At 40.3% G+C, this 24821-nt stretch overlaps 1 protein-coding gene across 2 annotated transcripts in view; it reads right to left on the bottom strand.

Annotated features, from left to right (window-relative positions):
* Positions 1 to 6778: 6778 nt before the first annotated feature.
* Positions 6779 to 24821, bottom strand: part of LOC124551144 — a 94359-nt gene continuing 76316 nt past the window's right edge. For both annotated transcript variants that reach the window (XM_047126108.1, XM_047126107.1), the window contains one exon: positions 6779 to 7152. In XM_047126108.1, coding sequence (XP_046982064.1) covers positions 6931 to 7152 — 222 coding nt within the window. In that variant the 3' untranslated portion in view covers positions 6779 to 6930. The remainder of the gene's footprint in view (positions 7153 to 24821) is intronic.

Below are 24821 nucleotides of genomic sequence, written 5' to 3' on the forward strand. Positions count from 1 at the left end.
ATTTTTCAGGGGTGACGCTCTGCATGCCTGCAATTTTTGTGACAGACGTGGTTGAGAGCAAATACTGTTGTTTAAGATCTGCAGGGGGAGAATATTCTCCTTCGAAAAAGTTGGTGAATCGCCCAGAGAGACGAACACCATTAATAAAATAGTATGCGAGGGGAATGAACGTATCTTCAGATAATGAATATTATAAGCAACAGGTCGATTAATAAGTAACTGTAATTTTAACTTCTTTATGTGTAATCTGTTCTTTACTACTTTTCATTGTTTTAGTTCTTTGAAGCAATTCCAAATCTTTGTGATGTTAATGTGATATTCAACTTTTATTTGATGCAACAATTCTGATCTAGTTAAACTTAAATTATTTTCAGTCATGCAATCATCAAGAGCTTGATTTATTTTCTCCTTCATTTCTTCTGGATAAATAACTACTCTACTTCGGGCGTTATCGGGTCTAAAAAGTACATTTCCTGTAAGTGATTTTTAGTTAAATCATTAATGAAGTGGAAAGACTCGTTTATGTTTTTAATCGTTAATTTAGCACTCTTGAGCAGTTGTGTGTCATGTAAAACGAAGATTTCCTTGTCCTTTTTATCTCTGAAGTCGTCTAATACTCGTCAATCATCTTCTCTGTTTTATAAATATCATATACTTTATTGTAAAATCAGATATAGAATTTATCTTGCTCACTGTGTGAAGAATTGAAATTCAAGTTTCGAATAGACAACTCCCACTGTTTTCCCAACTTTAAAGTTGTTGATTAAGGAGTGCCTTTTTGATGTAATTATGTAAATGTATGCACTTTTTGTTTGACTTTGTCAATAAAAACTTTCATACTCATTTTGAATTGTTTGATTCTTTTGTTTTCCTCTTTCAATTCGTCTCTCTCTTTTGAGTCGAACGAGAGTCTGTTTTGAAATCGTTGGAGAGTTGCTCCTTCTCTTTTATTGTTTGTTGCAGTTTATATTCGCCGAATTTTCGAATCGAATTAAGAACTTCATGAGTGACCCATTTTCTAAACACGTTTGCTTCTTCTTTTTATATTTTCAAATAAAAAATAAAGATCTCCATCATTGATAAAAATTGAAGATTTTTCGTTGTCTCTTGAGGGTGTCTGAGACACTCTTTAAATCTTCAAAGATTTTACTGTCATCTACATCCACATTTTCTCTAATTTCCTGTTTTGTGTCTTCTAATATTTCAGCAAAATATTTTGCTTTGAACCATGGATTATTCTCTTTATCAATTATTACAAGCACTTGTTTCTTGTTTGTAAGCTTGTTGTTCATGAGGTCTACAATCGACTCCACTTTATATAGAATGAAAATACAGTAAATTTCTTTGGCGTCATGGTCTGTTAATTATTCAGGTGCCTGGAATTCCATCTGCAATTTCCTTAAGAGTGTGTTATTATATATCACAATTTGTTTTTCGTGAAATGTACATTGTACTAAAAACTCATAAATGAAATAAAAAACACACAGTAGAAGTACTAGTGATAGAAGGAAAATTAAGAATGTAAATACTTTATCTATACAGTTATCAAGCCTACAGCAACATGAAAGAGGATTCATTTATTAAGGAGTAATTTTAACCCTTTCAGACCTGATTTTTTATTTACTCGTAAAAAAATCTGACATCATTTTTACAGTATGGTGAGTCTCCTGACAACATTTTTCTAAGAAAAATTTCGTTTGATCCCTAGTCTTCTAGATATTTAATGTACACAAATGTGTTCATCAGGTCTCGAACTTCATTCATGTCATACATTAAGGAGGTTAACAGTATGGATCAATTATGCCACTCTTTATTTCACTTTAAAACAGAGGAAACAGTAAAAATAATTCCATATCACATTCTTATTTAAAAAACAATGGTCAACATCTGATTTTTAACATTTAGTATGAAACTGCAAAAAACAGTTTGTGTCCTTTTGGAGACACAAAAGTGCTTTACATTTTCTGCACTGAATTCTTGAACACCCTGTACATTTTGGAAATTTGCGACTTGGAGCTCTTACATCATGCAAAGGCAAATGGTCAACAGAATCAAACTGTATCTCTGTAGCTGATCGTAATTCTCCTCTTTTTCTTGGTAAGACTCTCATGTCTGAAGCCAATCCTTCTTCATACGGATACCCCCTCTTCTTTTCAGTCACTTTCTTTTGGCACAGTATCAATCTATCTGCTGCCCTGATACGAAAGGAAGAAGGTCCATTTGCTTCTTCTTTGGGATGGACAGGTTGTCTGCATCTCGTCTGTATTTCCAACCAACTTTGCACAATGGCAAAGTCAACAGCGTGAAGTATCATACGCAAGGCTAATTTCGAGATCTGATGAAAACTATGTAGCAGCTTATCAATTGATCAAATAGATCCACACCACCCATTGCATGATTATATTTTCTCACAATTTCAGGTCTTTCTACTTTCACATATTTATGGTGCTTTTTGTCCCAAAGCTCAACTTCATCCACTGAGCCTTTACCAACAAAGTTTGAGCACAATACAATTGGCCTATCGTCTAACCACTTACACATGGTAATTTCATCACCACTAGTCATTTCTTCACAGTAACCTCTGGTTTGTTTCATTATTGTTTTATCATCTGAAAAAGGCAAGTTCTTTCCAAATCTGTTTTGACGGACAGTACCTGCTGCATTGATGCCTTGAGATTTCAGAACTTGAAACAGGAGGACCTAATCCAAATTTTTTTACAGCATGCGGTATTTAGTTCAGTTGTAGCGCCTTGATCCAAAAGTAAATCATGAAACTTAAGTTTGGAAAGTAGGAGACGAGATACTGGCAGAAGTAAAGCTGTGAGTACCAGGCGTGAGTCGTGCTTCGGTAGCTCAGGTGGTAGAGCACTTGCCCGCAAAAGGCAAAGGTCCCGAGTTCGAGTCTCGGTCGGGCACACAGTTTTAATCTGCCAGGAAGTTTCATCGATCCATTCTGTTATTTAACCATCGCTGGAGTTTTCATGGCTATTTACAGATCCAAATATTTAAAGAAAAATACAATCGCTGTATTGGACAAAGAACAGAAAGAGAATTATAATAAGAATCCGTAGCTTGGTTAAACAGTAACAACATTCAACAAGCTCTTAATGGTGGCAAAGTAAGAATACCTGGTGCAAAAGTAGATGGGTTTGGTAAAGAAACTAATACTGTTTATCAATACCATGGCTGTTATTGGCATGGATGTAAAAAATGTTTCAAAAGTGAGACGATTAACAATAAAAATAAGGAGACAATAGATGACATTTATCAAAAGACTTTGAGAAGAAGTCCAGAAATACGAAATGCTGGATACAATCTGGTATAGATGTGGGAATGTGATTGGGTGAACTCAGCAGAATATAAAAGGCTTAAGAAATTAAAGCAGTTGCCTGAAATTGTTGAACTGTTGAATCCAAGAGACACTTTTTGTGGTGGTCTAACAAATTCAATAAAATTAAGAGATAAAGCAGATGGTGTTAGCTCAAAAGTAAAATATATTGATGTATGTAGTATTTATCCTGTGCAATTTCATGACTTTTATCCTGAACAACATCCAAGAAAAGTATATAGAATAAAATATTATTCTAAAAAATGGTACAGTTTAATAAAATGTGAAGTATTGGCTCTTAGAGGATTGTATCGCCCTGTTTTGCCTGTACATATGCAAATCGATAAAAATGGAAAACTGTTGTTCCCTTTGTGTGTCAAATGTGGTCAAGAAAAAATGGATAAGTGCAATCACAGCGATGATGAAAGAAGTTTTATTAGAACTTGGGATGACTGATGAAGTGAAGAAAGATGTAGAAAAAGGATATGAAATTTTAAATGTGTATGATGTTTGGGATTTTAAAAATAAAACCAATATGTTGTTTGAAAATTATGTGAAAGATTTTCTGAAAATAAAACTCGGAACCAGTCAATATAATTTCGAGTCTGCTGAAGAGTATATCAAAACAGTTAAAGTGAAGTTGGATATTGACTTGGATCATAGCAGAAAAAAGGAAAATCTGGGAAAACCAGCTGTTGCTAAGATATATCTTAATATGAGTCAAACAGAATACATAACCAATTTACAGCACTTTTATGAGATACTGCTGGATGACCAATTAGATAACTTAGATATCAATTTTATTACAGAGCAGATGGTTCAGATGAGATATAATTTCAAGGTTTATTAGATGGAAAACAACACAGCTACATATATTTTTATAGCTGCATTCACCACATCAATGCAAGATTCAGATTATATGATATGTTAGATAAACTAGGAGAATCTGTTATATATTTTGATATCGATTCTGTGGTATATATTGATGATGGTGAAAATACTGTGGAAACAGGCTGTATGTTAGGCGAATGGATTGATGAAATGGTAAATAACTGGATTACAGATTAGGCATCAACAGGCCCAAAAAGATACTGTTATGAGAATAATGATAAAAAGACAGAGATGAAGGCAAAGGGCTTCACTCTAAACAACAGGAATATTCAAAAGTTGAACGGTGAATCCATGATATGGCTAATTGAGAGTGAAGTGGAAGAAAAGATACAGTTAGAGTACAATCAGATAACTAGAGATCATGAAACAAAAAATCTGGTCAACAAATAGGTTAAGAAAGAATTCTCATTTCAGTATGATAAAACAGTGGTTCTAGAAAATTTTGATGCAGTGCCTTATGGCTATTGAATCTCTTCTAATGAAAAAATAAACTTCATACCACATTCTTTATACAAATAATATAAAGTAGTTAGTTGCGTTTTGTTGTATTCTGTGCTATCTAAGTTTTTGGTTATAGAGTGAGATACTTTTAAAAATAATGAATAATCTTTCAAATATTTTTTGTAGTTCTGTTAAGAAATTATTAATAGACAAATTAGAATCAACTATTTGCTTTACAGTCATAAAATAGAGAGAACTGGAGTTTTCTAATTCCTCCCATATTTCTGTATCAGTTTCCTCATAGCTATCAAAGTTCTTTTCATGTTTTTCCCCATAAATTCTCTTTAATACATTAACATGTTCAGTATGATTCTGACTTCTCAAGTGTTGTATAATTAATGATGGTTTAAAATATTCTTTGCAAGAATTACACTTAATATGTTTCTCTCTAGGATTATTACTTCTCTCAATAAAGATGTCAAATTTGAATTCGTCCCACACATTAGTCATATTTATAAAGATTAAAAATTTAAAAGCTTATTAAAATTTTGTTCTACATAAATGGACGCTCTACTGAAGAAGCTCAATAATGAAAGCAATTGTAGTTTGTTTAAAACGATTAATGAGTTAGAAGTAAATAAATTTTATTATATTACAGGCTGTGAATATTTAAAAACTAGAAATGGGGGGAAAATTGCATGTAACTTGATGGAAAATTCAAAGCTACTTTACTAAACAGATACAACACATTAATTAGTGGTTGGGACTTTCAATATTTTGAAGAAGGTGACATTAGCTAAAATATAAAGGAATGAAGAAGATTAAAAATAAAGATTACGAATTTCATGTTGTGGAGTTCGTTGTGTTACTTTTGGGTGCGTTGGTTTGCACACTCAAGTGATTCGTTTATAAAAAATGTCATTAACTAAGTTTCTAGTGTGCTCAACTACCCGTTTATAACAAAATGAAAAATGTCAATAAATTACCTATGAGTGCGCTCAGTCCGCCCACTTACTACTTAAACGATTTACTTCCTTTCTTCCATTTGTCTCCTTCCATTTGACTGCCCTAATGCATTCTTTCTGTTCATATGTCTAAGCATTTTCCGAGAGAGAATTATCGGGGATGGCTGCAAACCAGTTGGAAGAGAGCAGCATATCGTTGGTGAATTTAAATAAAAATAATTATTCATTTGTTTAAATATTAATTTACAGCTTCGTATCACATACAAACTTTACAAATCAACCAAAAATTATTCTGTAACACCAGAAGTATGAAAAATTCATATTTAAGTAAATAAACACAGTACATGAATTAAGAATATACAGGGCGTTTTGAAAAGATTGACCTGGTTTTTGGCAGTAATAATTACAAAACGTGGGACGCACCGGCAGGGAAACCCGTTTTTTTTTTCCTTAGTGGACGTGTCCAAGTTTTCAAGAAAATCGCCTTAGCTGTCATTCAATACGTTTTCTCAGTTTGCAGTCTCTCACAAGTAAGATAACGTCTGCTTAACGGAAAGCGTCTTGTGCGCTGTACTTTGCAAAGAGTCAGTCAGTGATTTCGGCCCAGCGTGCTTTTGTCGGCGTTTTGGCATTGATTCGCCTGGACCCAAAAACATTCGTCGCTGATTTCGTCAATTTGAAGAGACAGGTTGCTTGAGCAAAAGTAAGAGACCAGATGATAGTATGGTGGAAGGAATCCGGTGGACGTCTGAGCGGAGCCCACGGAAGTCTACTCGCCACGATTCCGATGACTTCATTTTCCAATAGGATGGAGCTCCATCACAATGGCACAACAACGTGTGTTAGTTTCTCAATGCCGCTCTGCCTCAACGCTGGACAGGGCGCACGGGACCCCCATACACTGCTCTGCATTCTTGGTTTCCGAGGTCGCCATACGTGAAGGAAAGTGTGTTCATATCTCCTCTAGCTCGTGACATGCAAGAAGTCAAGAACAGAATAACAGCCGCCATAACTTCTGTAAAAGCAGATACATTGTGTAAAGTTCATGATAAATTTAGCAATTCTCTGGATTTTGCTCGTGCTGCTGCTGCTGGACGCATAGATCATTTTTAATAGCTTAAACTTTAAGATTTTTTGAGTATTTTGCAATTAATCCCATGTTTGTAGTATGTTTTTATTAATAAATATTGAGTTTTGAAATCAGATTACTCTTTTTGAAACACTGTGTACTTCATTTGACAAATACAGTTTTTCCCCTGTATCTCTTTGACATAAGATACGATATTTCTGTTGAGAGAGGCTGGCTCAGTAACTCAGAAACGAGTGGATGCCACTTTCGTCTGTCCCCGTGTTCTGTGCCTCTGACTGTCCACTGCCACTGGTGGCCGCTGTCTGGGATGTGGCGCCACCATCTGGAAACTCCGTGGGAAAACTGTAGCTGAAACTGCTCCTTTCTCTCTTCTGGCCAAAAAACATAACTTCTTCTGATATTCTCAAGTTCTCAACTGCCAGGAGGAAAGTGCACACCTGAAAAATAACATCAGCCTTTAGCGTATAAACGCGACACTGTATTAGTGTAATAAAAACTCTCACTGTAAATGTTTGTACTACTGTCATGTACAAACAGTGTTTCAAAATAAGGTGCATTCTTACAGATGATAGATGAATGTTTTGCGCTAATAAACTGGAGGTAGGCTAGTGTGAGTAGCATAGCTAAAAAATTTGTAGTTTGATCTCCCTAACAGCGCGTATTTTAAAATTAATTTCGTTGTGGTGTTTGAGACATTCCTGATGTAATAACTGCTTCATTGGTTCACGGTCGTCGCGTCGGATAACGTTGTGAAACTCCGCTTCGTCCGAACAGGCCTCGAAAGCCCCAATGGTACCGATCTACCGCCGTGTCATCGTCAGTCTATAAGAATTACTGGATACGGATATGGAGGGGTACACAGCACACCAATTTCCGGGCCGTAGTCAGATTTCGCGGCTGGAACCGCTGTTTCTAAGTCAAGTAGCTCCTCAGTTAGCCTCACTAGGCCTGAGTGATCCCCGCTTGCGAACAGCGCTCGGCAGACCTGGATTGCCAGCCTTCCTACTGCTAGCCCAGCCCGACAGCGCTCAACTTCGGTGATCTGACGGGAACGCTGCACGGTTGTGAAAGCCGCACGGTAGTTCAATGAGATAGCCACTAGTCATTTTCAGGTGTTTACTGGCGTTTTGCTGCAGTGGTTCGCCAGAAAACTCGCTAGAAAAACGCTGGCGCCAGTGGGTGGGGCTATAACGTCATCATAGACGAATCACAGAGCACAAAATCGACCAGAGCACCTTACCAGAGAAGTGGACCACGGTCTACGCTTTCGCAAGTCGAAGCCCTGCGTTCGCGTGGGCAGAGTGTTGGCACCCGGTGTAAGTGCCGACTCCGATTCCCCGTCTGAGTCGACTCATTGGATTCCTTGGTCTGCGGCCGCGATGCCTTAGTGTCGCCATTGCTGGTTTCCATGCCTTGCTGAGTTGAAACCCCGTGTCTCTCGTTACTTACGCACTTTCCGATTGCTTCTTTAATTATAGAGTCTCGGCACGTGGAGGCAGACGAAAGGATCTATGTCTCTCCATAGTTCATGCTATAACCCTTGTGAAGACAGTGCTCAGAATAGCAGACTTTCCTGGCTGACCCGATTTGGTATGACGTCTATTTTCAGCGCATCTAACATTGCGACCTGTCTGTCCAAAGTATGATTTCCCACACAGGCACAGGAATTTATATATCCCTGACGTCCTTACCCCAAGGTCGCCTTTAACAGAACCCATCATCGTTTTCACTTGCGCTGGTGGACAGAAGACACATTTTATTTGATGTTTCTTGTACGGCCTGCCGATATTAGAGGACGCACCACCAACATAGGGTAGAAAACCATCCTCGTGCGGTTCTCCATTTCTTCTGGCTATTCCTGAAGTTAAGTGCATGCAGGTTGAAATCCATTACGGATCGGTTTATCAGAGTACAAACACAAAGCAAAGATAGATAAGCTCTACTGATAAGCTCCCTGCAGCTGAGATAACTGTAGACCTATGAACGACAGTCAGAATGCGTCACTGCGTTGAGATGGATGATGGCAATTCCTGAAGTTAAGTGCATGCAGGTTGAAATCCATTACAGATCGGTTTACCAGAATACAAACACAAAGCAAAGATAGATAAGCTCTACTGATAAGCTCCCTGCAGCTGAGATAACTCTAGCCCTATGAACGACAGTCATAATACGTCACTGTGTTGAGATGGATGATGGCTATTCCTGAAGTTAAGTGCATGCAGGTTGAAATCCATTACAGATCGGTTTATCAGAACACAAACACAAAGCAAAGATAGATAAGCTCTACTGATAAGCTCCCTGCAGCTGAGATAACTCTAGCGCTATGAACGACAGTCATAATACGTCACTGCGTTGAGATGGATGATGGCAATTCCTGAAGTTAAGCGCATGCAGGTTGAAATCCATTACAGATCGGTTTATCAGAACACAAACACAAAGCAAAGATAGATAAGCTCTACTGATAACCTCCCTGCAGCTGAGATAACTCTAGCCCTATGAACGACAGTCATAATACGTCACTGCGTTGAGGTGGATGATGGCACTTCCTGAAGTTAAGTGCATGGAGGTTGAAATCCATTACAGATCGGTTTATCAGAATACAAACACAAAGCAAAGATAGATAAGCTCTACTGATAAGCTCCCTGCAGCTGAGATAACTCTAGCCCTATGAACGACAGTCATAATACGTCACTGCGTTGAGATGGATGATGGCTATTCCTGAAGTTAAGTGCATGCAGGTTGAAATCCATTACCGATCGATTTATCATAACACACACAAAGCAAAGATAGATAAGCTCTACTGAGAAGCTCCCTGCAGCTGAGATAACTCTAGCGCTATGAACGACAGTCATAATACGTCACTGCGTTGGGATGGATGATGGCTATTCCTGAATTTAAGTGCATGCAGGTTGAAATCCATTACAGATCGGTTTATCAGAATACAAACACAAAGCAAAGATAGATAAGCTCTACTGATAAGCTCCCTGCAGCTGAGATAACTCTAGCCCTATGAACGACAGTCATAATACGTCACTGCGTTGAGATGGATGATGGCTATTCCTGAAGTTAAGTGCATGCAGGTTGAAATACATTACAGATCGGTTTATCAGAATACAAACACAAAGTTAAGATAGATAAGCTCTACTGATAAGCTCCCTGCAGCTGAGATAACTCTAGCCCTATGAACAACAGTCATAATACGTCACTGCGTTGAGATGGATGATGGCTATTCCTGATGTTAAGTGCATGCAGGTTGAAATCCATTACAGATCGGTTTATCAGAATACAAACACAAAGCAAAGATAGATAAGCTCTACTGATAACCTCCCTGCAGCTGAGATAACTCTAGCCCTATGAACGACAGTCTTTATACGTCACTGCGTTGAGATGGATGATGGCAATTCCTGAAGTTAAGTTTATGCAGGTTGAAATCCATTACAGATCGGTTTATCAGAATACAAACACAAAGCAAAGTTAGATAAGCTCTACTGATAAGCTCCCTGCAGCTGAGATAACTCTAGCCCTATGAACGACAGTCATAATACGTCACTGCGTTGAGATGGATGATGGCAATTCCTGAAGTTAAGTGCATGCAGGTTGAAATCCATAACGGATCGGTTTATCAGAATACAAACACAAAGCAAAGATAGATAAGCTCTACTAATAAGCTCCCTGCAGCTGAGATAACTCTAGCGCTATGAACGACAGTCATAATACGTCACTGCATTGGGATGGATGATGGCTATTCCTGAAGTTAAGTGCATGCAGGTTGAAATCCATTACAGATCGGTTTATGAGAATACAAACACAAAGCTAAGATAGATAAGCTCTACTGATAAGCTCCCTGCAGCTGAGATAACTCTAGCCCTATGAACAACAGTCACAATACGTCACTGCGTTGAGATGGATGATGGCTATTCCTGATGTTAAGTGCATGCAGGTTGAAATCCATTACAGATCGGTTTATCAGAATACAAACACAAAGCAAAGATAGAGAAGCTCTACTGATAAGCTCCCTGCAGCTGAGATAACTCTAGCCCTATGAACGACAGTCATAATACGTCACTGCGTTGAGATGGATGATGGCTATTCCTGAAGTTAAGTGCATGCAGGTTGAAATCCATTACGCATCGGTTTATCAGAACACAAACACAAAGCAAAGATAGATAAGCTCTACTGATAAGCTCCCTGCAGCTGAGATAACTCTAGTGCTATGAACGACAGTCATAATACGTCACTGCGTTGAGATGGATGATGGCTATTCCTGAAGTTAAGTGCATGCAGGTTGAAATCCATTACAGATCGGTTTATCAGAACACAAACACAAAGCAAAGATAGATAAGCTCTACTGATAACCTCCCTGCAGCTGAGATAACTCTAGCCCTATGAACGACAGTCATAATACGTCACTGCGTTGAGGTGGATGATGGCAATTCCTGAAGTTAAGTGCATGGAGGTTGAAATCCATTACAGATCGGTTTATCAGAATACAAACACAAAGCAAAGATAGATAAGCTCTACTGATAAGCTCCCTGCAGCTGAGATAACTCTAGCCCTATGAACGACAGTCATAATACGTCACTGCGTTGAGATGGATGATGGCTATTCCTGAAGTTAAGTGCATGCAGGTTGAAATCCATTACCGATCGATTTATCAGAACACAAACACAAAGCAAAGATAGATAAGCTCTACTGAGAAGCTCCCTGCAGCTGAGATAACTCTAGCGCTATGAACGACAGTCATAATACGTCACTGCGTTGAGATGGATGATGGCTATTCCTGAATTTAAGTGCATGCAGGTTGAAATCCATTACAGATCGGTTTATCAGAATACAAACACAAAGCTAAGATAGATAAGCTCTACTGATAAGCTCCCTGCAGCTGATATAACTCTAGCGCTATGAACGACAGTCATAATACGTCACTGCGTTGAGATGGATGATGGCAATTCCTGAAGTTAAGTGCATGCAGGTTGAAATCCATTACAGATCGGTTTATCAGAATACAAACACAAAGCAAAGATAGATAAGCTTTACTGATAAGCTCCCTGCAGCTGAGATAACTCTAGTGCTATGAACGACAGTCATAATACGTCACTGCGTTGAGATGGATGATGGCTATTCCTGAAGTTAAGTGCATGCAGGTTGAAATCCATTACAGATCGGTTTATCAGAATACAAACACAAAGCAAAGATAGATAAGCTCTACTGACAAGCTCCCTGCAGCTGAGATAACTCTAGCCCTATGAACGACAGTCATAATACGTCACTGCATTGAGATGGATGATGGCAATTCCTGAAGGTAAGTGCATGCAGGTTGAAATCCATCACAGATCGGTTTATCAGAATACAAACACAAAGCAAAGATAGATAAGCTCTACTGATAAGCTCCCTGCAGCTGAGATAACTCTAGCGCTATGAACGACAGTCATAATACGTCACTGCGTTGAGATGGATGATGGCTATTCCTGAAGTTAAGTGCATGCAGGTTGAAATCCATTACAGATCGGTTTATCAGAATACAAACACAAAGCAAAGATAGATAAGCTCTACTGATAAGCTCCCTGCAGCTGAGATAACTCTAGCCCTATGAACGACAGTCATAATACGTCATTGCGTTGAGATGGATGATGGCTATTCCTGAAGTTAAGTGCATGCAGGTTGAAATCTATTACAGATCGGTTTATCAGAATACAAACACAAATCAAAGATAGATAAGCTCTATTGATAAGCTCCCTGCAGCTGAGATAACTTTAGCCCTATGAACGACAGTCATAATGCGTCACTGCATTGAGGTGGATGATGGCAATTCCTGAAGTTAAGTGCATGGAGGTTGAAATCCATTACAGATCGGTTTATCAGAATACAAACACAAAGCAAAGATAGATAAGCTCTACTGATAAGCTCCCTGCAGCTGAGATAACTCTAGCCCTATGAACGACAGTCATAATACGTCACTGCATTGAGATGGATGATGGCTATTCCTGAAGTTAAGTGCATGCAGGTTGAAATCCATTACGGATCGGTTTATCAGAATACAAACACAAAGCAAAGATAGATAAGCTCTACTGATAAGCTCCCTGCAGCTGAGATAACTCTAGCGCTATGAACGACAGTCATAATACGTCACTGCATTGAGATGGATGATGGCTATTCCTGAAGTTAAGTGCATGCAGGTTGAAATCCATCACAGATCGGTTTATCAGAATACAAACACAAAGCAAAGATAGATAAGCTCTACTGATAAGCTACCTGCAGCTGAGATAACTCTAGCGCTATGAACGACAATCATAATACGTCACTGTGTTGAGATGGATGATGGCAATTCCTGAAGTTAAGTGCATGCAGGTTTAAATCCATTACAGATCGGTTTATCAGAATACAAACACAAAGCAAAGATAGATAAGCTCTACTGATAAGCTCCCTGCAGCTGAGATAACTCTAGCGCTATGAACGACAGTCATAATACGTCACTGCGATGAGGTGGATGATGGCTATTCATAAAGTTAAGTGCATGCAGGTTGAAATCCATTACGGATCGGTTTATCAGAATACAAACACAAAGCAAAGATAGATAAGCTCTACTGAGAAGCTCCCTGCAGCTGAGATAACTCTAGCCCCTATGAACGACGGTCATAATACGTCACTGCATTGAGATGGATGATGGCAATTCCTGAAGTTAAGTGCATGCAAGTTGAAATCCATTACAGATCGGTTTATCAGAATACAAACACAAAGCAAAGATAGATAAGCTCTACTGATAAGCTCCCTGCAGCTGAGATAACTCTAGCGCTATGAACGACAGTCATAATACGTCACTGCGTTGAGATGGATGATGGCAATTCCTGAAGTTAAGTGCATGCAGGTTGAAATCCATTACAGATCGGTTTATCAGAATACAAACATAAAGCAAAGATAGATAAGCTCTACTGATAAGCTCCCTGCAGCTGAGATAACTCTAGCCCTATGAACGACAGGCATAATACATCACTGCGTTGAGATGGATGATGGCAATTCCTGAAGTTAAGTGCATGCAGGTTGAAATCCATTACAGATCGGTTTATCAGAATACAAACACAAAGCAAAGGTAGATAAGCTCTACTGATAAGCTCCCTGCAGCTGAGATAACTCTAGCGCTATGAACGACAGTCATAATACGTCACTGCGTTGAGATGGATGATGGCAATTCCTGAAGTTAAGTGCTTGCAGGTTGAAATCCATTACAGATCGGTTTATCAGAATACAAACACAAAGCAAAGATAGATAAGCTCTACTAATAAGCTCCCTGCAGCTGAGATAACTCTAGCGCTATGAACGACAGTCATAATACGTCACTGCGTTGGGATGGATGATGGCAATTCCTGAAGTAAAGTGCATGCAGGTTGAAATCCATTACAGATCGGTTTATCAGAATACAAACACAAAGCAAAGATAGATAAGCTCTACTGAAAAGCTCCCTGAAGCTGACATAACTCTAGCGCTATGAACGACAGTCATAATACGTCACTGCGTTGAGATGGATGATGGCTATTCCTGAAGTTAAGTGCATGCAGGTTGAAATCCATTACAGATCGGTTTATCAGAATACAAACACAAAGCAAAGATAGATATGCTCTACTGATAAGCTCCCTGCAGCTGAGATAACTCTAGCGCTATGAACGACAATCATAATACGTCACTGCGTTGAGATGGATGATGGCAATTCCTGAAGTTAAGTGCATGCAGGTTTAAATCCATTACAGATCGGTTTATCAGAATACAAACACAAAGCAAAGATAGATAAGCTCTACTGATAAGCTCCCTGCAGCTGAGATAACTCTAGCGCTATGAACGACAGTCATAATACGTCACTGCGTTGAGATGGATGATGGCAATTCCTGAAGTTAAGTGCATGCAGGTTGAAATCCATTACAGATCGGTTTATCAGAATACAAACATAAAGCAAAGATAGATAAGCTCTACTGATAAGCTCCCTGCAGCTGAGATAACTCTAGCCCTATGAACGACAGGCATAATACATCACTGCGTTGAGATGGATGATGGCAATTCCTGAAGTTAAGTGCATGCAGGTTTAAATCCATTACAGATCGGTTTATCAGAATACAAACACAAAGCAAAGATAGATAAGCTCTACTGATAAGCTCCCTGCAGCTGAGATAACTCTAGCGCTATGAACGACAGTCATAATACGTTACTGCGTTGAGATGGATGATGGCAATTCCTGAAGTTAAGTGCATGCAGGTTGAAATCCATTACAGATCGGTTTATCAGAATACAAACACAAAGCAAAGATAGATAAGCTCTACTGATAAGCTCCCTGCAGCTGAGATAACTCTAGCACTATGAACGACAGTCATAATACGTCACTGCGTTGAGATGGATGATGGCTATTCCTGAAGTTAAGTGCATGCAGGTTGAAATCCATTACGGATCGGTTTATCAGAATACAAACACAAAGCAAAGATAGATAAGCTCTACTGATAAGCTCCCTGCAGCTGAGATAACTCTAGCGCTATGAACGACAGTCATAATACGTCACTGCGTTGAGATGGATGATGGCAATTCCTGAAGTTAAGTGCATGCAGGTTGAAATCCATTACAGATCGGTTTATCAGAATACAAACACAAAGCAAAGATAGATAAGCTCTACTGATAACCTCCCTGCAGCTGAGATAACTCTAGCGTTATGAACGACAGTCATAATACGTCACTGCGTTGAGATGGATGATGGCAATTCCTGAAGTTAAGTGCATGCAGGTTGAAATCCATTACAGATCGGTTTATCAGAATACAAACACAAAGCAAAGATAGATAAGCTCCACTGATAAGCTCCCTGCAGCTGAGATAACTCTAGCGCTATGAACGACAGTCATAATACGTCACTGCGTTGAGATGGATGATGGCTATTCCTGAAGTTAAGTGCATGCAGGTTGAAATCCATTATGGATCCGTTTATCAGAATACAAACACAAATCAAAGATAGATAAGCTCTACTGATAAGCTCCCTGCAGCTGAGATAACTCTAGCGCTATGAACGACAGTCATAATACGTCACTGCGTTGAGGTGGATGATGGCTATTCCTGAAGTTAAGTGCATGCAGGTTGCAATTCAGTACGGATCGTTTTATCAGAATACAAACACAAAGCAAAGATAGACAAGCTCTACTGATAAGCTCCCTGCAGCTGAGATAACTCTAGCGCTATGAACGACAGTCGTAATACGTCACTGCGTTGAGATGGATGAAGACAGCCCTTAGCTCGTTGGTATACACCACTGTGAGTTGGATTACAGAACCTGATGTGGCCTTAGGGAACGTCTTCTTTTCTGGGGGCCAAGACATTTAAGAATGGGATGACTTGATTTTTCTCCACTTCCATGCTGAACCAGATGCTCGGATGGACGGAGTTAAGATGTTTCAGAAATGCAGCAAGTGATGCTGCCCCATATGGCTATACCACAAAAGTGCCATACACATATCTCCAGAATCTTTTAGGTTTTGACACAGCTGACTGATTGCTTTTTTCTCGAGGTCTTCCCTGAAAAGGTTAGCTGCTACTGGAGACAAAGTCAGTTTGCTCAAAATATCGGTCATTAAATAAAAAGTAGGACAAGGTAAGCACATGTTTCAATAGCTGTAAGATAGCCTCCTCCAACTTAGCTCCTATGGGTTGTAGTCAATCCATCGGAGATACTCGTGTGGACAAAGAGACCACATTGAAACTCAATAATATGTCAGCTGGTTCGAGACGCAAAGTGTTTAATCTCTGTATAACATTAATTTTATATATATGCATAACCATTTGTCTCCCATAGTAGCTAGCATTTTCATGGAAGACTTCGAGGAAAAAGCAGTTCAGTCAACTGTGTTGAAACCTAAATGTTTCTGGAGATACGTGGATGACACCTTTTTAGTAAGGCCACATGAGGCAGCAAGGCTTCCTGCATTTCTGAAAAACCTTAACTCCCTCCACCCAAGCATTTTGTTCACCATGGAAGTGGAGAGAAATGAAGGCAGGGTCACAGGGTGTGCAAACGATGCTGGGTTCTGTTAAGGTTTAAGGAGATCACGGATCGATAAAATTCCGTGCCAGGGAAATCATACATTGGCCAGACGTGTCGCACTGTTAGCGATAGATGCGCCGAAGATAGACGTCACGCCAGATTGGGTCGAGTAGAAAAGTCTGCTGTTGCTGATCTTGACAGAGGATGTAGTATGAACTACGGAGAGACAAAGATCCTTTCGTCCACCTCCACGTACTGGGACTTTAATACACAAGGCATGGGGACCAGCATTGGCGTCACTAGCGCATCGTCGGACACAGACGAGCGAATTAGAGTCAACATAGACGCCTATTGGAATCCGGGCGCTGGACCACCATTTGCGACCGTGATTTTCCCGCGTCGCGCATGCGTAGACTGTGGCCCCTTTCTCTGACAGGGGCGCTGGATGTAGCCATGCTCCATGATTTGTCTGAGATGACGTTACAGCCCCACCCCTTCGCGCCCGCGCTTATATAGCGCGCCGGCGCATATATTGGCGATCCACTGCAGCGACAAGTCAGTGAGCACCTGAAGATGACGTGCAGCTGTCTCGTTGAAATATAGTGCAGCCTTCACATTATTCCACGCAACGTCCGCAAAAATGAAGCACCAAATAGAATGTCAGCACAAAAAAGTTATGACGTACACACAGGAAAGTTTGATTTAATGGGATAATGAGGTACAGAGATCTCGGCAATTCTCGACTTCGCGTTCTGAGGAAAACAAGGAATTGCTTTGGAAAATACTAATGTTTGGCTAACATGAATATAGGTAAAGGCTGAACATGGAAGTAGCGAAATAGACTGTACATGCAGTCCTCCGAATATATTAAAAAGTTTTACTTGCGACGAAACCATGATGTACAGGAAGTTGCACATAAAACAACCATTGCGGAACAGAACTTTTGGAGTAAATGTTAAATTGCGACAAGAATATAAATACACTACTGGCCATTATAATTGCTACACAACGAAGATGACGTGCTACAGACGCGAAATTTAACCGACAGGAAGAAGATGCTGTGATATGCAAATGATTAGCGTTTCAGAGCATTCACACAAGGTTGGCGCCGGTGGCGACACCTACAACGTGCTGACATGAGGAAAGTGTCCAACCGATTTCTCATACACAAACAACACTTGACTGGCGTTGCCTGGTGAAACGTTGTTGTGATGCCTCGTGTAAGGAGGAGAAATGCGTACCATCACGTTTCCAACTTTGATAAATGTTGGATTGTAGCCTATCGCGATTGCGGTTTATCGTATCGCGACATTGCTGCACGCGTTGGTCGAGACCCAATGACTGTAAGCAGAATACGGAATCGGTGGGTTCAGGAGGGTAATACGGAACGCCGTGCTCGATCCCAACGGCCTCGTATCACTAGCAGTCGAGATGACAGGCATCTTATGCGCATGGCTGTAACGGATCGTGCAGCCACGTCTCGATCCCTGAGTCAGCAGATGGGGACGTTTGCAAGACAACAACCATCTGCACGGACAGTTCGACGACGTTTGCAGCAGCCTGGATTATCAGTTCGGAGACCATGGCTGCGGTTACCCTTGAAGCTGCATCAAAGACAGGAGCGCCTGCGATGGTGTACTCAACGACGAACCTGGGTGCTCGGATGGCAAAACGATATTTTTTTCGGATGAATCCAAGTTCTGTTTACAGCATCATGATGGTCGCATCCGTGTTTGGCGACATCGCGGTGAACGCACATTGGAAGTGTGTATTCGTCATCGCCATACTGGCGTATCACCCGGCGCGATGGTATGAGGTGCCATTTGTTACACGTCTCGGTGACCTCTTGTTCGTAATGACGGCACTTTGAACAGTGGACATTACATTTCAGATGTGTTACGACCCCTGGCTCTACCCTTCATGCGATCCCACCGAAACCCCACATTTCAGCAGGATAATGCACGACCGCATGTTGCAGGTCATGTACGGGCCTTTGTGGATACAGAAAATGTTCGACTGTTGCCCTGGCCAGCACATTCTCCAGATCTCTTATCAATTGAAAACGTCTGGTCAATGGTGGCCCAGCAACTGGCTCGTCACAATACGCCAGTCACTACTGTTGATGAACTGTGGTATCGTGTTGAAGGTGCATGGGCAGATGTACCTGCACACGCCATCCAAGCTCTGTTTGACTCAATGCCCGGGCGTATAAAGACCGTTATTACGGCCAGAGGTGGTTTTTATGGTTATTGATTTCTCAGGATCTATCAACCCAAACTGCGTGAAAATGTAATCACATGTCAGTTCTAGTATAAAATATTTGTCCAATGAATACCCGTTTATCATCTGCATTTCTTCTTGGTGTAGCAATTTTAATGGTCAGTAGTGTATTTGTTGGAAAATGTTATATTGACTGGTGGTTTCATAAGTAGGAGCGACTGACACTTGTGCTCTGAATTAAATTTCGTAACGTGACTGTAGGGAATTGATAAGTGACAGCACGGCACGGTATGACAGCCTATAGGATAACTGACCAACATCTGTATTAAATACATATGTTTGGTACGTGATACGTGATTGGGGAAATGTCAATAAAGCAGCTTTCATGCTAGCCAGTGCACCATGTCTTCACACTTGATTGGACGAGCTGCTTCAAAGACATTAGCTGCTACGACGAGAATGCAGCCAAAATAAAACAGAAGCTCTGATCTCAAGCTTTTGTGATATTTGACAACAAAAATTATATTGTCCAAAACTGGATGCGCCAAATGAGTCGGAGGAGAGGTAGAATAAGTTACACGAGACATCCCAAATGAACTCTTTCAAAAGATTGTGGACTCATTACCCTCGTGTTTAAGCAATCTGATGGACGCCGCTTGTACCTAAGTGTGTGCCCAAACTAGACTGCAATTCTAGATGAAGAATATGAAACAGTAGTTCAGAAGGGATTATTCAGGGTTGTATTTCACATGTTTTTCTTTCTGTTGACAGAGCATGGATAAAAGGAAACCAAGGAGAAATTTGAAAATGGAATTAAAGTTCAGAGAGAAGAAACGACGTCAAAGAGCTAGGAATGAATGGAGCGGATAATGTTTTGTGTAGCTCCACAACAGATGCTTATACAGACGACGACGGATACTACGGAAGTAACTGTAAGTAATCGCAAAATATAGTCGCGAAAACCTTTTTGGTCAACAAATTTACATTTTTAGATATAGTAACTTCTTAACTTCCCACTCAAACTTACAATGACATCATTTCCTTGCATATAGAAAGCTGTAGGGAATGCCCTACAGAAACTAACATTCACAAAATAAGGCAAGAATCACGGCAGACATTAACTGTTGCTATGCATAATTTTCGTGATAATAATTATCACTTAAAACATGTTTGCATTTTTAGAACTGAATAAAAGTACCCATCGATGACGGCGCGAAGGTACCGAAACATGTTTGGTAAAGTTCAGCGTTGAGAATTTTAAAATCAAAATTTGTATTCCTTTTTGCTTGCCACATATGTGAGACGCTGCTACAGTTTTGTGATCTGGAGATAAGGTACTGGCTTTTTAGCAGACGGATACCACAAGGCTTTAGAACCTAAATTAAGAAACCAAATCAGAGGTTTGGGAGCCTGAATAAAGAAACCGACGTCTGCCAGGTATTGCACGGTTACCAGGTATGACCCCTACGGCGATGGCGTTGCCGGTTCCTGTTATTGGACCGATAGTTTCAATGTCACCGTGGATCAAAGCAATAGAGAGAGATATTACGTGTCAATTTAAAAATAAAAACTACGTGCAGTGAAACGCAGACAATAGGTTGCTGCAATATTGTCTGTTACCTGGAACATTCCCTCAGATTTGTCTGTCGTTTTCAGGTACTGTTAGAGCACGTTGGAAAATCGACCACGGTTTTCTAAATGCTTGAAAACATGCTCTTTAGAAATGATATTAGTTTGAAATCAGTTATGCAAAAGAGATTTACTAAAAGCAAATTGAATGTGATTTATTCTCGTAATTTTTACGAAAATCTAGGCTGAACTGATTTTGTGGAAATTTAGAAAGCAGCACGTGAATGATATGTTACTAACTTGCTGTTTCCAAAATTTTATTTTTATCATGCCTTTAATCAACGAGGTATAACCGAAAGTTAAAACTGTATGCGCAGCTAGTTTACATCAATTTATATAGCTCTGTTGCATATTTTACCCACTGTTCTGGGAGGAGGCTAAAAATACGTTGTTTCGAAGGAGACTCGTTTTGAGGCTTTAGCAGAAAACGATATTTTGGAAAATATTAGCTCAATGATTTTGTATTCTACATTCTTGTGCTACCGAGGTACTGCGAATTAAGTTTCGTGTTCACCATGTGTTTACTCTACGAGATATAAGAACCCAAAGTTCGCATTTTTTTCGTGTCACTGTTTCCGTGCCCAAATCTGGTTAAAATCATCTAGTATTATTATCCCGCGTTTGGTAATCAAATACACTCTTCTAGGCCGTTTAAACCATGGACTTTCTAATAAGTCCAGGTTAGAGAGATTCTTAGGACACAGTTTTTTGCGCGTTTTTGACCTTTTCACGAAATCTTCAACTTCGTACTTCAATTACTCAGTATTGGAAAGTGGTGCATGAATGAAACTTTATATCTGGGGATCTTGTATATTTAGGTTACTACATGCCAAGGTTCACGTTCGTCACACCGTTAGTCTCTTGCTATATAAAAAATAAACATGGAAATTTTTCGAACGTCCATTTTTTCGGTTATTTTATCTAAAATTTTCTGGTTGAAGATAGCTCTTAAAATTATTTTCGTTATTGCTCTTAAGATAATGTTTACAGCTGTAGAAGACGGACAAATTTCATTTCTTTCAACAAAGAGTGTCCGAGATATAACAAGTTTACATCGTCAGAAGTTCACGCTCGCTCTGCGCCAAGTCGTCCATGGAGTCAAACTAGTGACTGTATGTCAGGCAGTATTACTTCGACGAACGTTAAAATTTACCTTTGTTCATAGGGGATATGTGCGAATATTCACATGACATGTCATCAAAATCATTCTTTCATGGAGAACAGATACTTCGTTGGCGAGTGTGGTTGAGGGAGGGCATTGGTCGGATGGAGTTCTTTTAAGGAAACTATGTATTGCTATGAGTACTGCAGAAAGGCCGTTATGCTATTTCTGGATTGAGCTGAAGTGAATATAAATACTGTGATTAGTTTTCATATTGTCTTGCAACCACTGATTCTCTGTTCACGCCACTTCTCCGCAAGCACGTGTGCTGCATCGAAAAGTTATTCCTTGTTTCCCGGCGCGAGTTGTATTAGTAATAGCAGTAGTAGTAGTGTGTATGCTGATCTCTTTTGCTGGTTATCAGAAGAAATTACATTCGTAAGCTGGTCAACTTTCTGACTGGAGTATTGTTTTTTGAAAGGGAGCACGTGTTACGCAATATGTTAGGCTGGTGCGTACGTTCGTAGCATTTTCCCGGAAGTTTAATAACGTATACTATGCTATGTGTGGAACACATATCTGCTGAACAAGCTCTCATAGCACTTAAGGTATGCATTTTTGAGCCCACGTTTATTGGACATTTTTTGCTTCTATTGGTCCGTACTATCACCTCTGACTGCCTGCCCTGCTGTCTTAGCAACAACAGCACCAGTACGTGTATCCGACTGTCAGAGGTATCAGAACTGTTTTCGCTTATAACTTTCGACTGGTTCGTTTCCTTGAATTTTGTCATTTTGGGATGGCTGAAGGGCGATCTGTTAAATTGTGAAAAACCATTCAACAGCCAGGATCGCATATATTACTTTTTTTAATTTAAGGCAACCTATTTCAACAGATTATGCTGTCATCTTCAGGTCTCAAAATCTTTTTGCTGTAAACATGTTCCTTTTACGCTGACATCACACATGTTAAGTGGATAAAAATATCACATTAATAAAATATTTAAAAACATAAAGCCTCTTGTGCAACAGGCTATGTGCATATACATATTTTTCACAGTTGCATGTTGCACCATAAAATCACGGTATACAAAAAGCGCGTTTCCAGGGCAGCGACCTTAGCCTTTTTAACGTCGTCGTGGAATCACCCTGCATACACATACAGGGTGCGCCAAAAAAATGTTTACACACTTTGAACTGTCATAGACAAATTATTTCCCGTTCTACAAGGTTAAATATTTGTGAGAAAGTAATGTTATGTTTCTTCGACAGGTGGCAGCAGTGGCAAGGAAGTAACTGCAACATGGCGGATGTGCGTTTGAGCTTTGAACCGCGGAAGCAGATAATTAAGTGGTACTGGAAGTTGGAGAATGTAGCTGCGGTTCGAAGACAGTGAAGAAGTGAGTGTGGTACAGAACCACCTTCAAGGTTAACAATTACACGTCTACGAGAGAAATTCGAAATTCATGGAACCGTGTGTGATGTGCATAAAGGTCGACCAGGGCGACCTCGTACAGCTACGAGTGATGATTTCACAACTGCGGTCTTGGAACTGTTTCAGCGTTCGCCTCAAAAATCTCCAAGGCAAGCGGTAATTGAGAGTAATGTAAGTGCTGGTAGTGTGCTACGCATTCTGAAGAAAGGCAAGTTTCGTGTGTACATTCCAAGGCTGGTGCAACAGCTTAAGTGACGATGATCCAGATCGAAGGTTAGACTCTTGTGAATGGGTTCAGGAGATGGTGAGACGTGAACCGGGATTTATGGGTAGCATAATTTGGTCGGATGAAGCCCAATTCAAACTCAATGGAACTGTGAATAGACACGATTGTGTACGGGGCTGAAGATAATCCTCACATTACAGATGAGAAGGCTGTGAATTTGCCTGGTGTAAATGTGTGGTGTGGTTTGTCTGCAAGGGGACTTATTGGGCCTTTCCGCTTTGAAGGTACTGTTACTGGAGAAACGTACCTAACAATGCTTGCTGACTCCATATTCCCTGCCATTCGTGCATTATACGGCAATGATGAGTTTTCTTTACAACAAGATGGCGCCCTGCCGCACTATCATAGGGACGTACGAGCATACCTAGATCACAATGTGCCAGGCCAGTGGATAGGCTGCAGGGGACCAATCGAGTTTCCTGCACGCTCTCCAGACCTCACGCCGCTGGATTTCTTCTTATGGGGCACAGTAAGAGATGAGGTGTACAAACGTACACTACGTAACCTGGACACACTTTGGAATGAGATTCAGGCGGTGTGCGCAGAAATCTCATTGGACACTTTGGTACGATGTACGGAATCAGTGGTGACTCGTACTCAGAAATGTATTGATGCTGAAGGCCACCAGTTTGAACATTAATCACATTTGCAAAGTACATTTATTTTTCGAATTGGACTTTAAGCTATCCATTTCCAGAAATTTAACATTGTAGAACGGGAAATAAATTTTCTATAACGCTTCAAAGTGTGTATACATTTTTTTGACACACCCTGTATGTGTACATGCGCCGGCGCCTATAATTTTGACGCTGTGTGCCGTCGTTGGATGGCGTTTCCGGACACAGGTTCCTGTGTAAAACTCGATCCACTAAGTTCCGTCTACAACCTCGTGAACTTGAAAAACCTGTAGAGCTTGGTTATAATAATTAAACTTTCGGTACTTTAAAGCACGCCCCCGCCTCCTCCCACCATGAAAACCGAGTGATCGTAGGACAATGAAATTTTACGGAAATTTTTGCAAAGCCATGCGGAAATGAAATTACGAATATGACGTTGAAAGAAACACATTTTAATTTCCACATAAGAGGGTAAAGTCTGTTAACTGCATACCGCTTCTAAGTCCCAGGCTACAAGCGTTCCGTAACGGGACTGCCGTCAGTAGCGTACAGCCTGGAACCACACTGGACATTCCTCTACTGCTGCCCGGGACTTCTCAGCTGGGACACAGTCTGCCCCCTTCGCTCCGCTCACGTCAAACCCCACACTGCGTCCGGCATTCTCCGCCGTGGCAACAGAATCTTCTTCAACAATTTGTAGCGCAACTGGCTGTCAGCTTCTCCCAGGAACAATTCCCAAATCGCCAGTTAATGCGGATGAGTAGGAGAAACAAATCCGTAATGTTCGGATACAACATTAGTAACGTCCTGCAGAC

Source organism: Schistocerca americana, chromosome 9, assembly GCF_021461395.2.
Source record: "Schistocerca americana isolate TAMUIC-IGC-003095 chromosome 9, iqSchAmer2.1, whole genome shotgun sequence".
NCBI classification, from domain to species: Eukaryota; Metazoa; Arthropoda; class Insecta; order Orthoptera; family Acrididae; genus Schistocerca; species Schistocerca americana.